The 18,396-nt window shown below is 48.8% G+C and overlaps 1 protein-coding gene across 7 annotated transcripts in view; it reads right to left on the reverse strand.

Annotated features, from left to right (window-relative positions):
* The window catches only part of NTRK3 (neurotrophic tyrosine kinase, receptor, type 3), a 355,136-nt gene that overhangs the window by 143,244 nt on the left and 193,496 nt on the right, over positions 1-18,396 (reverse strand). For all 7 annotated transcript variants that reach the window (XM_012643693.1, XM_012643692.1, XM_012643690.1 and 4 more), the window contains one exon: positions 5,784-5,972. In XM_012643693.1, the coding sequence (XP_012499147.1) occupies positions 5,784-5,972 (189 nt within the window). The remainder of the gene's footprint in view (positions 1-5,783; positions 5,973-18,396) is intronic.

The raw sequence follows: 18,396 nt of genomic DNA on the forward strand, positions 1-18,396 counted from the left end.
CGTGTGATTTGACAGGGAAAGGACGGATGCTGGAGTCAGCAGGTCTGAGTTGAAATCTCAAGCTCTCTCTTAATAGCTTTATGATCTGGACCAAGTCACTTAAGCTCTCTGAGCCTCAGTTTCTTTATCTATAAAATGGGGGTAGCAGATCTCCTCTTTAGAGAGCTGGTTAAAGATCACATAAAATAAAAACCATAAAACACCAGCCAACGCTTCCCCCAGAAAAGCTGTCTATACTGATCAACAACCTTTCCCTCTCTCTGTGACTCTCTGGAGACCCTGGGCTGGGGAGTCATGTGATGCACATTAGTTAGCATCTTAGTCTCACGCTGTGTTTTCTGTAGAAAATAAAGAACTATGGCATGTAAGAGCAACTTCTAGGAATAAACTCAAACTCAGGTTTGGGAATCAGGACACATACTTGAGAGGTGACAGGATGACCTAGGATTTGACTCTAAGTCACTCAGAACTGGTGCATGGTATTGACTCTAAGCCATGGATTAGAAGGAAGGAAGGTTCCCTTGGGATAGTGATAAAGTCTGGATATTTGTTCTCTCCAAATCTCATGCTGAAATTTGATCCCTGGTGTTGGAGGGGGCATCTAGTTGGAGGTCTTTGGGTCATGGGGGCAGATTCCTTGTGAATGGCTTGGTGCCCTCCTCTCCGTAATGAGTAAATTCTTGCTCTATCATTCCCATGAGAACCAACTGTTAAAAAGGTCCTGGCACCTCCCTCCCCCCATCTCTCTCTTCCTGCCATGTGATCTCTGCCACCCACCGTCACCTTCCACCATTAGCAGAAGCTTCCTGAGGCCCTCACCAGAAGCACCCGCTGGTGCCAAGCTTCTTGTACAGCCTGCAGAACCATGAGCTAAATAAAGCTCTTTTCTTTATAAACTGCCCAGCCTCAGGTATCCCTTTATAGCAACACAAACAGACTGAGACAGATAGCACGGGCCAGGGAAGAATTCACAAGAGGCTGGAAATGAGCCAGGTGTTAGACAATAAATAGGCTGTAGAATGGAAGAAAAGGGTGTGGAGGGGACTGATGTGGGGAGGGGAAACAGGCTTTTCAAGTAGGAATTATACCAAGGTAGCCGCTGGAAGTGTGGGACTAGTGATCTCAGAAGAAGATATAAATGCTGGGAGTCGCAGCGGAAAGGTAAAAGCTGAAGACACAAGGTTCCGTGCGTGGTCCCGGAGCAGGGGGGTCCATCCTGGGTCCTGGGGATCAGCTGTGGTCGGCAATACGCCTGTGAGGGTGGGGACCATGTATTTCTTGTTCCCCATTGTTTCTGGAGCCTAAAAGAAAATCTGATGCAAACCCATAATAAATATGTATTGAATAGATGAAAGGGGAAAAAATCATCACAGCGTAAGTGACTCGGATGCTAACAAGGAAGAGAGGCTCAAAGGAACGTGGTCAAGTTTTGCAAAGACATCAAGGATGGAAAGTGGAGGGCTTCCTGGGGAGATGGAAACAGGTGGAGCCGTGTGACAGAGAACTGCGAGAGGCTTACGGTGGGCAGAAGACAACACACACTCGTGGAGGGGTGGGGAGAGGAAAGGGTGGGCTGACCAGGGTGGGGAGAGACCCCTGTTTGCAGGACCAGACTAGAAAGGCTGGGAGATGACGGCTCTGGGAGGGTGGAGACCCTGTTTCCTCTCAGGCAGAAGTGACATGGAAACAAAGGCAGATACTGACAACAGAGGAGAGAAGGAAGAAGGGATGGCGGTAGGACACTAGTTACTGACCCCAGATGGCCTCTACTTTCTCGACTAAGAGAATGGGCTTTGAGGAAAAGAGATGAACAGAGAACCCCAGGGCCTTAAAGAGAGCCAAGCAGCATTTCGACCAGCCTGTGGGCCAGGTGTGACTCTGAAGACAGCAGCGAGCGGTGCGGCCCCAGCCCATGAACGACTTTCCAGAGCTGTCACAGAGTGACAAAAGTAACCGAGGGCCCAATGTTGCTGCAAATACCCTTCAACTTCTCCCCAGTGACCCAGCCGGACTGGTCCCTTGGGCGTCTCATTCTGTAGGATTCAGTAAAAAGTCTAGGATCCTCAACTGTGTGACCAGGAGGAGCGTATCCATTTCCTGATGCTTCTGAGAACCAGGGGGCTTTACGTGAATAATGAGGGGGCCTTATTAGCCTTCAGGTTCTATATACATTTTCAACTAGGAGCATCTTTATTCAGCTCTTTCAGGATCCCTGGAAAGGCTGAATAAATTGAGAATAAAGACAATGTCAAATGCAGAGCACACGTTGGGAATAAGACAAGGGGATGCAAGTATCTGATAAGGGATTGTACCAGGTGATCTCTAAATACCCTTGCAGCCTGACGTGCTAGGGAAAACGCCACGGACCAGATGGAAGGCAGATAGAAAGTGAGAAGCAAAGAGAGGACCAGCATCCTAATCATTTCGGTCTGAAAGGTCCCACCATTTATGATAAACACATGAGTAAAGAAAAAAGTGCTTTTGTGCTTAATCCATCACCGGGGTGACTGAGGAAACGCTGTCTGCAGCCAGGTAGCACTGTGTTCCTGCAATTCCATCCCACACGGCACATTTTAAAACGGGACAAAGAAGGGAATCAGATGGAGACGGCACCCAGGGGAGTCACAATATGAGCGTCTTTCCTCTCTTAATCTCCTCGCTTCTTGCCAACGCCCCAAAGGATCGACCCTGGCCTTGTCGGCAGCACCGTAAATGTTCTCTATTTATTTATGTGCCAAGATGCATGTGGCTTTAATTATTTATGATAGTGTCTCATCACACACAGGGATGTGTCTTGGAGTCGGTTCCCTCAATTGATAAAGCGTTGGTAATCAGAGACCTGCTGCCAGCTCAGCCAGTAAATCTCCTCCGAGGACTGGCCTGGGTGCTCCCTGTCCCTGTCTGTGTGAGTCACCGATGGATTAGCAGAGGGAGGATTAGCCAAATCCAGTTACAATGCCCCTGTACGTTGTTTGTTGTGCCACACATGTTTTCTGAAAGCAATCAAGAGCCATCCACCGTGGACTGCTAGGACAAAACATTTTGCTGCTCTAAAAAGGAAACCTTCCCTAATATCAGAGGGCTTTGACAATCATCTCGTGATTTTCATCTGATAAGGCACTGTGCGTTCACCGACTCCTTCAAGTCTTCATCAACAAAGGCGTTTTCCCTCCATCTTCACCGACCTCTTCTTGCTTACGCAGAACTGTCTGGATCCTTAGAAAGGCCACTGCAAACCACAAACTCAGAGGACTCCAGCAGGCAGCTTGCCCTGGTGTGACGGCTCCTTGGCTCTGCTTTGTCTGGACATCAAAGGACACTCACCAGATCCCACAGCTCTCTCCATGGCTCCCAGGTTTCCATGGGACGCTTGTGCTGATGGCCCAGAGGAACATTCTCTCCCAGATGCCAGATTCACCCTACTTGGCAACTGTGCCTGTAACCTGGTATCAGGATCGTCAGTGAGAACAGACATGACCCTGAGATCGTCCTCTGCAGCCGCAGCCCAAAGCTTCACTAAAGGGAACGCGGTGATCCTCATCATTCGTGGATTCTGTGTGGATTCTCCTACCGCTAAAATTTATGCACAACCCCAAAACCAATGCTCGATGTGCTTTCATGGTCACCTGGGGACATGTGCAGAGCGATAAAAATTTGAGTCACCCTCCATACACATTTCCAGCTGAGGCTGAACAAGGAGACACTCTGTCTTCTTTTTCTTTTTTTTAAAAAAATTCATCTATTTTAATTGACAAAAATTGTATATATTTATCCCGTACAACACATTGTTTTAAAATTCTTGCTTCAGCTCTCATATTGTAAACAAATGTTCTTTATGTGGCCTATTCCAGACCACATTTTTGTGCTTCTCTTTTTTTTTTTTGGTGATTTTGCAGTTTAGTAGGGCCACCCAGCACCATTCTGAAGTATTGGCCCGTGTTCTTAAGCACAAGACAGCTGCCATGTACCTTACACAGAACATGATTGTGTTAGATAAGCTTTGTTCAGATGAGTTATAGTGGCATTGGCCATGAGTTTAATGTTAATGAATCAACAATATGTATTAAATAAGGTGTCTTTAAACAAAAACACACATACAAGGTTATACACTGATTAGTTGATAAAATGTTGTGACCAGAGGCTCACAGGAAACTAACCCTGTGATCCCCCTAGGAGCAAAGGCTTGGTGTCCGCTAATTCAGTGTTTGCAGCAACCTTATAGAACATAACTACTGAAAATAAAGAGAACTGACTATTTATTCAACATAGCACTATCTACGTCTCTGTTCAAATACCCATGGCACCCTAGAAAACTCAGCATCAACCCTAGACCAAGCTTGGACCTGTGGACCACCATAGAAGGTCTTTCCTGCCAGCCACATCCAGGTCAGTCCAGGAATGAGCCTGATCTCAGACAAGAGCTTTAGCCAGAGCAGAACTGAAACACGGCCCTGGGCCAGAACCCGGGTGTCCTTCCTCTGGTACTAACAGGGAGCGTCTGAGAAGCACTAGGACGGACTCTGAAGAACACCCAAGGTTAGGAGGCGAATGATGACCTTATGCTGACGCAAGCGCAGTCTCTCCCACTGTGGCAACCCTCTCACTAAAAGTCAGAGCCAGAGAAATGAAGCAAAGGCCGAGGTGGGTAACCAAATGCCCACCCTGTTGTAAGATGGACCAGTGGGAATAGCAAGAGTTCTGTGAGCTACAAAGAGTGTGGCCCAAGTGCAGAGAGCTCAGCCCAGGGCATGAGCAAGACCAGAAAGCGCTTCTCCCTAGGCCTACCCCAGGGCCAGCTGGGACACGAAGAGAATCCACCATGGAAGTCTGGGGGCAGGGACGGGGAACTCACAGCCTCTCAGAACCTCAGCACTCCTGTCTGTAAGGTGAGGCCTTAACCTAGCCCATCTCTTCTGTCCCTTCCAGCTCCTAGGCTGACACTGGTGTCCCCACTCTGCAGGGGCCTCTGTCTCTCTCCTGCAGCAGTGGGTCATTTCCTGGGGGCAGGAGTAGTGGAGGGGCAGGGGTGTGCACTGGTGTTGCTGGGCCCACAGGGAGCCAGCGGACACAGGAAGGGACACTGATGGAGGCAGGGCCAAGCCATGGAGGCTACAGGAGCTGAGAGGAGTCCTCGCCAGGCTCAGCAGAAACAGAAAGAGAGGCTGGAGCCAACAGGGGTGAGAGATGAGGAGGAAACAGGTGCCCTGAGCCCTCTGGTCTGAGTGAGGTGTCTGCGGTGGGGAAGCGAGTGTTCCTGGCACCTGGGCTGTGATCTGACTCCCAGGAAGTGCACACTTCGGGGCACTGGAGGGGCAGCTAGAGAGATGTTTCCGTTCAAAGGTACTCACCGCCCTTCACTCCCTTCCTCTCTCACGGAGGCTTGGGTGGAGGTTCTGCTGACCTCAGGGGCTGCTGTCTGGACAGAGTCAGGTTATGCTTCCTAATATCATAGGCCAGGTCTAGAGAGAAGACCAGCCTCGTTTGTGTCTCCTGCCTCATCGGGAGCACCTCTCTCTACTCAGGCTCCCGTCGATACCCAGGTAAAGAGAAGAGGGAACTGGAGTCAGATCTGTACCCCTCCCTTCCCAGGGGACGCTGGTCCCGGGGGACTCCTGGCCCAGGCTAGTCTTCAAGTTTTGAGACAAACAGGGAGGGTCTCCTAGAAAGTGGGAGGTTAGCAGGTGGCAGGTCACCCCAGAAGGTTCCAGAACCCCAGCTACAAGGTCTATCACCACACCACCCTTCCCTCCCAAGAAGGGACAGCATCTCCTCCCAGTACTTACACGTGTCTGGCTTGTGGCAGTTGTGCCCCTGACGGAAGTACTGGGGGTTCTCAATGACGGGGATGCGGGTCATGCCAATGACCACAGTGTCGGGCCCGGCGTCCAGCGACGAGGGCGTGGTGATGCCGTGGTTGATGTGGTGCAGTGGGCTGGCCGAGTCCTCCTCGCCACTGATGACAGCCACGGGACCTGCATACACGGCAGCTAGTGAGGTCACATATGGCCCGTTCCCGGCCCTGCCCACAGACCCCCGCACCATATTTCCTGCATCAGCAAAGCCCATTGGAAGAGTGCTCCCCGAACTCTCTGACTTCTGAGTTCAGAGAACCACCCTACATTCTCTTTCTTAAGAATTACTCACCCCCTCAGACCATGCAAACAGCTGCAGAATAAAAGTGAATTACAATGACCATGGTGTGAATTATTCTCACTTCCCCCCAAATCCAAATTAGATCAAAATAATAAAAGTTTTAAGTAAGTCTCTTTGCTTATGTAACAACCATAGGATTTTTAAAAATGACCTAGCAGTTGTTCGCACCCTCTCCCTCCTCCCCTGGGGAGCTTTAAAAACCGCTGATGACGGGTTCCACCTCCAGAGGTTCCAATTCAGTTGGTTTGGGGTGTGAGCCGGGCATCAGGATGTGAAAGCTCCCCACGTGAGCCCCATGTGCAGCCAGGATCGAGAATCTCTGATTAGGGGCCTGGAGGCCCAGAGCCTTGCCAGCTGGCCTTCGAACCCCAACCGTCCCCTGTCCACAGGGAGATAAGCCCAGCGTAGGCTGGATCTGACCTGAGCCAAGTTTATGGACGACAGTGATTAGGCTACACGACTATTAGCCCGTAGGCAGCTAGGGCAGCTGTCCCACTCTGGAAAGATCCATACCGCCCCAGTGGCTCCAAATCGCATCACTGCGTGTCCCCCAACCCTGGCCCAGCTTCGCTCCAGCTCCTTTCGGACCCGAAGAAGAAACCCAGGAAATAATGTTGCTCAAAAGCAGAAGGTGACAAAGGGAATAGATGCTGCAGTCCGGGTAGCACAATGATTCTGGGGGGTGGCATGATGCTCCCATACATACAAATAAAATTCCTGTAAAGTGAATTCGCTGTGACTCTTTGTGGCTTCATACAACCGGAGCTTTAAATGGCTGCTTTGCTAGACACATGGTCCCCAGACAAAGTGCCTGCTGTGATTTGGTTTTGCAGCTTGAACAATATTTCCACTGCAGAAATCCACTCCATCTTACTGAAGTTTATGGAGAGAATATTTCCCATCCAATAGCGAGGTGAAGCACCAATGAGGCAGAACTAAATGGGAGACCAGTAAATGCAAACGAAGGACCCTGAATTCCACTCCATCAGCACACACAAGCTGATGCCAATCCCTGACAAATGTCTGTCTGTGCTCGGGGACCATGTGGAAAAGTAGCAGTGAGTGGTGGCCCAAATACCTGCAGTAATCACTTGCCTTGCAAAAAGGAGCCAGTTCCTGAAAACACCTCGTAAACTTTCTGAAAAACTTCACAGCGACTTCCAGTTAAACAGGGAAAACTAAGCACTGTTCTTTATCCTCTCTCCCTCCTCAAACACCACTAAAATACAAAAGAATTCGAGAAATATTTGTGTACGAAGAGAAAGACAGTTCTGCTGGGGCAGCTCAGTGCTTGCAGGGACAAGGTGGCAGGAAGGCTGGCGTGGCGTGAGGCTCGTGGCCGGAACGTTGTGCCCGCACCATCGCCTCGCCCCCTCCTGCAGGACTCCGGCAGTTTACCCGGAGACACGGAACTGGGGGCTGGGATGAAGCTTGAAGCCCCTTCTTCCTGCTTCTAGAACAACAGGAACCAGGGACAACCCTGCCTCCCCACCACCGCGATCTTGTCTCACACTACCACCTTGCAGGAGTTAGAGAAACACTTTCCTACAGAAACTCTCTCAAAAAATACTTCTAGATATCGACACTTCAAGATCTCCCAGTGGAAAGTCAAGTTTGATCCTGCCACAGCAAGCTTCACTCACGCACCCAGATGGAATCGTAACTAGCTTCCCAGGGCTCCTTCCTAAATGTGAAGGAACAGTTCAGCTCACCAGGCTCCCGCAGGCTTCAGCATGAAGCAAATGCGAGACATCGGACAGTCAGGGACCTGCAGGACATAGAGGCAATGCCGGAAGCAGAAGAAGACTTTTTAAAAAAAGTTACTAATATTCTCAGAGAGGTAAATGAGGGCACTGCATCTACAAAACAAGGCGATACTAAGAGTGTGACCACTGGGAGGGTAGGAAAGAGTCCTTGGGAATTATGAGCATCCAAATTTAACAGTCAAAGACCAGAAGACAAAGTCAAGGAAATCTTGCAGAAAATCAAACAAACAAACAAGCAGTGGTAAATAAAAAGAAAAAGAAAATTAAAGGCTTGATACAGAGATCCAATATTTGATTAAAAGAATTTCCAGGGAAGGAGAGAGAGAGAGGGAGAGAGAAGATGAATATGAATAGAAAAGATGGAACTGAGAGTAAAACGCTTGTGGAGATTTCCCCCAAATTACCCACCCAGCTCCCAGCACAATTAACACAAGTGCCTGGGTGTGGGTGAGCATGCATACACACACACACACACACACACTCACACACACACTCACACATACCAAGGCACAAAATTACAAAATGCCAGAATCCTGGGGATAAAGAGAAGATGCTAAGAGCTTCTAGGAGGGAGGGACAGGTCACATTCACAGAAGAAGAGCAATCAGAAGGACAATGGCATTCTCCCTGACAACACTACTGCTGGTTCTGTACTGAGCAATTCCTTTGAAATTTTGATGGACAACTTTTCAATCTGGAATTCTATGCCTAAAAAAATTATTAATCCACTGTAGGGGCAAAAGAAAGGTATTGGCAAACGGGTAAAAATGTGTCTCACTCATCCCCTTTCTTGGGAAGCATCAGGAGGAGGGACTTCAGCAAAACAAGGGGGCTGACAAGGAGAAGGGGAGAGGAGACCCAGTATTGAGAGTGGCCACCTTGGGCCGCAGAGCTACGGGAAGGAGGTATCCAGTGGGGACAGGTTAAGGAATGCAAATATAAAGGCAAGATTCACACTCAGGCTGTCTCATTCACTCCAAAGCTCACAGCCTTCGCTGCGACCACAGACTTCATCTGCACTGTAGACTATGGACTGCAAGAAGACAAAAAGACCAAACCACAGAAGTTACCCGCATCTCTCCCCTTTCTGTTCTTGGCATGATGGGATGTGTGTTGTTACAGTGACATAGGGGAAGGACACAGAGTCAGGAGAAGTTTGAGGAGATAAAATATCGGGACTTTTGTGCAAGGCAGCTTCTTTGAACCTGCACCCAGACAGTGCATGGACAGCCAGTGGTCAACACAATGTTCCAAGATCTTGTGGCCTAAAAGTCTCTGCTTTTCTCCGTTATTCTAGGATTTGAAAAAGCTGAGGTGAGAGCCAGAGAAGGAAGGGTCCTGCCATAGGCTCCCAAGCCGTGGGAAGGAAGGGGGCCACCCGGGAAGACTTCATAGAGATAAAAGAATGAAGCCAGACATCAGAGCCCTGGGAACCCCAATACACAAAATGCAGGCATTGCAAGGGGAGCCAGGAAAAGGAGAAGAAATGGCCAGGAAAGTGGAAGAGAACCAGAAAGGGCATTGTCTCAGACATCAGAGGAGGAGAATTTCTAGAAGTTCAAGAGACTCATGGACCAAGGACAAACAGGATGAAAAGTGAAAACAGGCCACTGTATTTGAAAATATGGAGGTGACCTTAATGAAAGCAGTTTCCACGGGATGGTAGAGAAAAAAGCCAAATTATAGTGAGTTGAGGAGTTAGTTGGAGAAATCATGATCATGGTAATAATTTTTATTACTGAGTGCTTCCTAGATATCAGACTCTGAAATGTAGCTTCTTTAATCTTGCAATGCCTCTGTGAGGGTGGCACCATGATTTACCCATTTTAAAGATGGGGGCATTGAGGCACAGAGCAGTGACCTGCCCAAGGACACATACCCAGCAAAGAAGTGGTGATGCTGGATTCAAACCCACAGGCTGGCCTGGGAGCCTGTGCTCACAGCCACCAGCCAGCACTCGCTCCCAGAAGGTGCAGACTGTGGGAAAGTATCAGAGGGACACTCAATCAGTTCTGGGACATTATCCTCCTCGTGAGCATCTGCCTTCGATTGCAGGTCCCCGACACCCTTTTTAAAGATGTTCTTCTTGACCCTTGAGAATTGGGACAGGAGTGAGTCACCTCGTTAGACTCACCCAGATAGATTACAGATAATTCATCATCTCCTCTTCTTCCCAGCGCTGAACGCTCTCATTAAACTACATCCACATCAGAAATGAGCGCCGCACCATCAGACTGCTGTCCCATCCCTGAGGCCTCTTACTCACCTCCGCTCTTCCATAAACTACATTCCTTAAAATAAAAGCCAATAAAGAGCACACAGACCCATCACTTCAAAGGGTGTAAGAAGAGAACCCTGCAGCTTGCCCCTGCCTGCCTGTGTGGAGTCCCACGGTGCTCCTCAGCAGGGCTGCGGCTGGCACGGAAGCCAGATGAGTCCTCCAACAACAGCACTGTCCTGGGTACTTAGCATCCCTGGGCCTGGGCATAGAAAGCCAGGCTCAGATTCATCGATCACAACCACTGTTCCATCACTGGGGAGGCTGCGCACGTGTAGGGCATGGGGTATAGGGGAAACCTCTGTACCTTCCACCCAATTTTGCTGTGAACCTAAAACTGCTCTAAAAATGAAGTGTTAAAATATATAAATAAAAAAAATCGTAAAAAAAAAAAAGGCATTCTCCCTGTGTAACACACAAACAACGCATTTCCAAATACCCGCTGGGGTGACTGGGAGCTGCCCTAGGCTGAAAACTACTGATGGAGACACCAGCATTTCACTCTAGAATCAATGTCCCTTTCAAACTCTGGCCAGTTCTCACACCACTTGCCCAGGGCAAAACCACAGACTTGCAGCCCCTCTGGGAGAAGCAGCATTTGTTCTCACCTTAATAACCACAGCAAAGATTGTTCTCACCTTAATAACCAGAGTGAAGAATTTATTAAGATATCAAAGAGGGGACAACTAATGGGGGGGGGAATCTCAGCTGTCTAGGGAGCTCTCTTCTCTTTTATTGAAGCTGTCAGGTCGAAGGCAGGGCAAGAGGAGTCACTTGCTGTCTTCTGAGCCACAAACACACACACACACACACACACACACACACACACACGTACACACAGGCACACACTGCCGGGATCTGTTATCAGCCTCTCCGCTGTCACTAATCCATTCCAAATTACACAATTACTTTGTTACACAGCACTAGTAAACAAAAAGTAAGAGAAGCATTCTCATAGCCTTTCTGAGAAGTTCAAGCTTTGGAGAGAGACCCTCAAGGGAATATAGGTCTGCTCAGACACTCACATCACACTACTCTCTTCCAAATCGGTGCCTTTTTTCCTTCAGATCTGTGGTGGGTTCCATTCTCCAACCACACTGTAATGGGACCACTAGATAAAGAGGGAAACCTGATGGCCCGGCAGGTGTCTTGCCCGGCAGGATGCTCCACACTGTCCAGTCTTTCTCCTCCCCTCCCTCTCCTTCCGTAGGGGCAAAATCAGGGTGCGGAGCCAGGAGTGGCTCAGATTTCCATGGTTGGTTCCAAGGTGGGACTCGGGTTCCCAGAGAAAGCATACGTGCCCGATGACAACACTGGAAAGGGAACTCCACTACAGCACTGCGAGATGCCACCCAGGTAGGCCGAGCCCTAGTCACAGGGGAGGCAGCTGGGCCGGCAAGTCACCAGGAGGACCTGCAGGCACACGACCATTCTGAGGAACCCTCTGGTGGCTCCAGGGAAACTTTGTATCAGAATCCACAATGCAAAAGGAGAAGGGGAAAGGGATGGGTCAAACGAAACAGAGGAGGAAAAGGCAGCTTCCCAGGTAACTCACTGGCACATCAACGTTCCCTCCACATTGCAGGTCGGGAGAGGACTGCCTTGGACTCATTATCGCAAATGCCCCGCCCTTGTCTCTGAAGTCCCCTTCTGTCCCACCAGCTCTCCGGCTTACAGAGTGCTGGCAATTCTCAGAAATTTGGCCCCAAGAAAGGCCAGCCACAAGCCTTACACTGGGGCATTTGTCCAGTCAATGTGTAGACGTGGTTCTTCTCCAAATTCCAAATGAATGACTCAGAGCCCCACGGATGCTGGGATCCCTTTGATTTATAAGACAGGGGAGGGGAAATAAACTAACATTTATTAAACACCTGCTATCTGCCAGATATGTTGCTGGGCATGTTGTTCTCACTTCATTTGATCCTCAAAAACTACTGTTATTCTCATTTCACCAACTAGAAAACTGATCCTCAACTGATCCTCAAACAAGTTTACTTAGTTTTCCAAAAATCACCTAGCCAAAAAGTGATGGAATCTGTGTTTAAAACCATGTTTGTTTGCCTCCAAAGTTCCGCCTCTCCCCACCAAACTACCCATTTTCTCAACCGTATAGCTGACACCAGGTATTTTTCACAAGCAGATAGGGCTTGGTGTGAACACGTGAGCCTGCATAAAGAAGGTGAAATGCCTGAGCCAATGCATCTGGGGATAGAGTACCAAATATTTTCAGGGTTGGACCAGCCCAGATAAGATAACTTTGAGCAGACAAGTCCAACATTTACAGCAAAGTTGTAAAATCCCAGGGCCAGAATCCACCTATTTCTTTACTCCTTCCTTTATCCTTGAACTTCCTTCAAAAGAAGCGTTGATGGAGGAGAATCTCACCTCTCAATTCAAAAGCCTCTTAGGAGCTGTGGGCATCGTGACTTCTGTTCACTAAGTAATTTCCAGGCACCTGGTGGGACTGCAGTCTTCTGCACCCCTCAGAGTGAGGCAATACCCCATCCCTTTCTTTGGAATGAAAAGTGGGCAGAAGTGAGGATGCGTCACTCCCACACAGAAGCCGTAAGATCCAGTGTGTAATCTGTCCATTCCCTTTTTCCTGTGTTGGCATTCGCGGATACATGAGGCACCCCCAGTCAACCACAGTCCCTGAGTGAGGCCACCATGGAGCAAAGGGCCCCATCTAACACCTGGCGCATGCGTGGCGTGAGAAACGCAGCTTTGTTGATTTAAGCCACTGTGATGGGTGGGGGTGCAATCTGCCACATCCCACATCTGACAATGTTGCTTTCATCTTTTCATTCAGACAGTTGGCGAGCTTCACACCATCTCCAACAAATCTCAACAGAAGCGCCTCGTGCAAAAGACAGGCTTGTCGTCCTCACCGATGCAATTCATCTTAAAACACCCCCTCCCTGCTCTCCGTCCCAAAGACGAGCATGAGTCTTCAGTTCCACGGAGAGTCAGACCATGACCACCCAGATCTTTCTTGGGAGGTGGAAGAAAACAAGCCTGCATGGGCCTCATGCTTTTTTAATGTGTCAGAATGAAGCAAACAAGCCAACCTTTGGATTAAGAAAATGATTTTTTAAAAACCCCAACCTTTTCCTACTGATAAAAATCAAACATTGACATGTCCCTGGTGGGCGAGAGCTTCGCATCAACAAATCTGGGAGCAGGAACTCATAAAACGGAGTAAGTGAAAGCACAAAAAATACAATTAAAAATCCAGCCACGCTCAGAGAGGGATCCCATTTACTGTCTCATAAAAAGAGCCTAGTCCTCAGAGGCAAACAAAAGAAAATCAATTTCTTAATTTTTATTGGCAGATGTGGGACAGAGGCCAAGTGAACATGGGCTGTGCCCGAGAGCAGATGCGGGGGCCAGTCGCCGCCCTCTGTTCCTGGACCGGCTCCTCTGGGCCCTCCCCTCCCCACCTCCTCCAGCTTCCAGACAGACGTTGCCCTCTGCAATCTCCAGGGCGCGTGGGGGCCTGCAGGCTGCACAGCAAGGCATGCCCTCCTCACTTCTCCGCTCCTCTCCCTGAATCATTTCCCAAAAGAGAAGCTTTATTCTCTGACTCGAATTCCCTCCCAGCCTCTTACAGGAACCAGCGGCGTAGTTCATGCCTCATAGCATTCACAGCTTGGAGGTATTGCTCGGCGATTGACAGCGACGCTGCTGAGCCACCAGCCCGACAGCACACACTTGAGGACAGGGAAGGCAGGACGGGCGTGCTGGACCCGCGGCTTCCCTCGACTCCCTCACTCAGCATCAGGACAACGCTGGGGGGGATCCTATTATCCCCAGTGACGTAGCTAAGGAAACTGAAGCTCAAGGTTTCATAATCTGCCCAAGGTCACATAGTTAATAAAAGGTAAACAGACTTCACTGTCTGGGCACATTTAGCTGCAGTGTGCTGCCCAACCCTCCAGCCTTGTTTTTCTGACACTGGGACAAGTTGGCCAAAGTCCCCTTCCCACCCCCAGCCTTTAATCCCTTGAAATTTATTTATAAGAGAACTTGCTTCATTTAGGAAAGAAGTCCACGACATTTCCAAGAAACTTTAGACCTATAACCGTGGCACCAGGCTGTGGCTGTCAGGGGCAAGCAGAGGTTCATGGGCAGAAGAACAGCCGACGGCAAGAGGCCGAGAACGCGGACACAAGCAGCCCAGAGAGAAAGCAAGCGCCATCAGACTTCTCTAAAGCCACTTCATGCAGACAGCACTTCAGACCATGCCAGGCATAAACTGCAAGTGAATAATTACCTTCAAATCGAATACATAAGACAAATGGAATACAAAATGCTGATTTTTTTTTTTGTCCAAGACCCCATAAAGAGATCACAGCTCAAGTCTCAATATCTCTAAATTTAGCTCTAGTCACTGCACTATGGCTGGCTAGTGTTACCCTGAAATAGAGGGATTTGTTGCCCCTAAAGATTTATCCACAACTTTTCCCCACCTTCTTGGGGACGTCTGGAGAATGGAAGGAAACACTGCTTGAGATCTGCTATACCAGGTGCTGCTGCGTTGAACCCCTGATGTCCCTGTGCCCTTCCATCCATTTTCGGCACTAACTAAACTATCTCGCATGATCTGGGGATTTCAATACCAAGACCAAGAGAATGACAGCCTAAATTCTGTGGGCTAAGCCCAATGCCTCTGATTTTTACCTAGGTCACAGGAGGGAAATCTAATAGCTAAAAGTGACCCTGGATGATTTCAACATGAAGTTCTTTTAAATAAAGTGAGGCATGATGAATTAAAAGAGATAGAGACAACTGATGCTGAGGAAAAGAAAATTCTTTCCTGGAGGAACCTGGGGCCTTATAGGCACTGGCTGACATGGGACCTCCCACTAGAAAAGTTACCCATGGTTGCCTGGGTCTCGTGCACCCAGGGTATGTCTGAAGAAAACCCTTTCCTTAGTATTTCAAAGTACACAAGGAGTGATATCATGGCATATGGACACCCCTAGAAAAATCAGAGTGATGGCCTTATATATGCTTGCAATAAAACACAATAATAATAGCTAAGGTCTGCTGGCACTTACTGACCACCACCGGAGCACTTGTTGCCACAGTACAGGGCTCTATATATGATTTCATCCAATCCTCACAGTGGTTCAATGAAGTGCGTCCACTAATCAGGGTTAGAGCAGTTAAGTAGTCTGCCTAGGGTCACACAGCTAGTAAGCGGCAGTGTCATGATTCCAACCAGAGCTGTGGAACTCCAGAGTCTATCTTCTCAATCCCTGCCCTGCCTGCCTCACGGCACACAATTTCATGACCCCAAATCACGAGTTCTAGAATGAAAACACTTCTTAACTATAATACCCTTAAATCTAAGGTGCTAAAATGAGGCCTGGATTTATAGCTGGAGAGAAACCATGACAGTCCAATGGCTTCTTCCAGGCCATTCTGAGATCATAAATTCATTACCAAGCCCTGAGGATCCTGAGTGCTCAGAATCTGCTCACCATGGGCTTGATATAGACCCCATCACCTCATGTCAGACAAAAAGATATTTTTCCCTTTATTAGAAAATGTTCACTGGGTAGGTGTGAGGCCTCCTAGGAGGGAAATAAGAGTTAAAGACCTAAAGTGCCTTTTAGAATGGAGGATCCCATGATTTGGGGCATTAAAACCCATAATCTAACAGCAATGGAAACCCACAGATCTGTGTGACATAGCATTGCTCACAAGGTCCTTTCCTATCTACATTCAGTCTCACAGTCACCACAACACCCCTATGAGATACTCGAGATAGGGACTACCTTCCCGTTTCACAGGTGAGGAAACCGAGGCTCAGAAGCTCACATCAGATTTCCTCTAGAGAAATAAGAGGTGACCATGCATCTCAACTCCCCACCTGGGGAATAAAATTCAAAGTAGCATTTCTGAAAGCTGTGAGGACTCCCCACCCAATGGGTCCTTATGGAAGTTGTTTGGAGATTTCATGAGTTTGGTTGTGAATCCTCTTCCTAGGAATGGAAACTTAAGGGTGATTCATAAACTGTGGGGCCAACACACATGACAGAAGAAGCATCATAAACCCAGACAAAGGGAAAGTGTCTCTCGTGAAAGGCTGTGCAGGGCCAAAATCAGTCCATGAATGTCCAACAAAACTGTCCCACAGAATGCAGATTCTTGTGATTGTCATTGGAGGAAACAACAGGGTTGTCAAAACGTGCCAGGGTTTCTCTGCAGTCTCTGGACTGGGCATGAGAGTCTCTGTTGGTGCCCACAGAGTTCAGCAGGCCCCAAAGGTACTTCTGCCAAGGGCTGTGCATGCCCTGGGTTGTGCACTTCTCACTGTGGGACCACAGGCCCTGCCCTCGCAGAGGTGATGGACTATTGCAAGTGCTTCCTGGCCTCCCTGTGGCCTCTTGCCTACTGCTCACTGGACCAGGTGTTGGCACCCGCCCATCTGGGTTGGCACATCTCCCAGGCCCAGCTATCTGTTGAGGCATAGTGTTGCCTCCAGCCAGAACATGACATCCAGGTCTCAGGACATATAATAGGAGCCCACCCTGTGTCTATGGCAAGGATATCTGGTGGACAAGTCCCCGAGCAGTCCTACAAAATTTTACTTTTGGAAGTTATGCCATTAATCTGTGTTACGATATTTATCAGAACATGCATCCACAGAAAACCATGAGGAAATCACATCTACATTTGAACCTGTGCTGTTGTTGGATTGTCCTAGGGTCAACACTGGCCCATCTCCTTGTTTCTCCCAACTCAAGTTTCTTAACTGGTCCTAAACATCTCTAGATCATAAATCCCTAACGGGCAAGGACTCTACCCTGTATATCTTTGAACTTCTCTCAGTCCTTAGCAAAGTGCCTTTAAGAGAGCAGGTGGTTAGAAATACATGCTGCCCAAATGCTACTCCAGACATCAGTCAGCATTGCCTCTCCAAAGGTATTCGTCTCCTAGGGCTGCTATAACAAAAGAGCACCAAGTGGGTAGCTTAAAACAACAGAAATTTATTCCCTCCAGTTCTGGAGGCTAGCAGTCTGAAATCAAAGTGCTGGCAGGGCCATGGTCTCCAAGACTCTGAATAGAATCCTTTCTTGCCTCCTCCCAGCTTCTACTGGTGGCTGGCGATCCTTGCCATTCCTTGGCTTGCAGATGCATCACTGCAACCTCTGTCACAGCATGGCCTTCTCCTCTCATCACATGGCATTTTCCTCTCCACGTGTGTCCACTACTGTGTCTCCTCTTCTCTTTTTATATGGCCATCAGTCAAATTAGATTAAGGGCCCACCCTACTCCTATATCACCACATCTTAACTGACATCTTAATTCCAGCTGCAAAGACTCTATTTCTAATAAGGTCACATTGACAGACCAGGGATTAAGACTTCAACACATCTTTTTGCAGGACACAATTCAACCCACAACACCATGTCTCCCATCTGTCTAACCCTCAGCACTCAGGTCTGAGTGGCAGGGGCAGGCTGAGGGCATAAGACAGTATTATAAAGACAGGGATGAAGGTGGAGGAATTGGGTGAGCTGGGAATTCACTCTACAGGCATTTAACCTCCCAGGGGCAACTTCCCACTCCAGATCCTCGAGCGTGACCTGAGCACTATAGTCCATGACTCATGCTACACCTTCTAGATCAGCCTTTGCTGCCCATGTGTCCACCAAATACTGCCTGCGTGCTTGGCCCTGAGCTAGAGAACAGAGACAGGGAGAAAGAGGACACAACCCCAGCCCTGTAAAGGTGTCCAGGTCTACAGGTGGGACACATAAATAAACCAACAGAAACGACACGTGGGATGAGGACCACGTTACAGGTGTGCCCAGAGCAGTGAGGCAGCCACTGAGAGACACTCAGCCAGAGGAGAAGAGAGAGGAAGGCAGCCCAGACAAGGGTCCCCAGACCAGCAAACACTCTAACCTTGAGCTGCACCTGCCCACACCCTTCATCCCTGGAAAACAGGCCTGGCCCGAGTGCAGAGGACTTGCCTTGCCTCCCATCCTCAGATCCTATCTCTGCTTCCTTGGTGGCTGTCACCTTCAAGCCACCTTGAACCTTGGCCACTGTCTCTTCTCCCCACACACCTGGACAGCAGCTGGCAAGGGCCTCCACAGCCTCTATTAATCTCTTGGCTCACTCGTTCCTTCCACAGACATGCCATAAAAATGATATAAGCGTTTCATTCTAACAGTGCTGCGG

This window comes from Propithecus coquereli, unplaced genomic scaffold (assembly GCF_000956105.1).
Source record: "Propithecus coquereli isolate 6110/MARCELLA unplaced genomic scaffold, Pcoq_1.0 Scaffold20, whole genome shotgun sequence".
Classification (NCBI taxonomy): domain Eukaryota; kingdom Metazoa; phylum Chordata; class Mammalia; order Primates; family Indriidae; genus Propithecus; species Propithecus coquereli.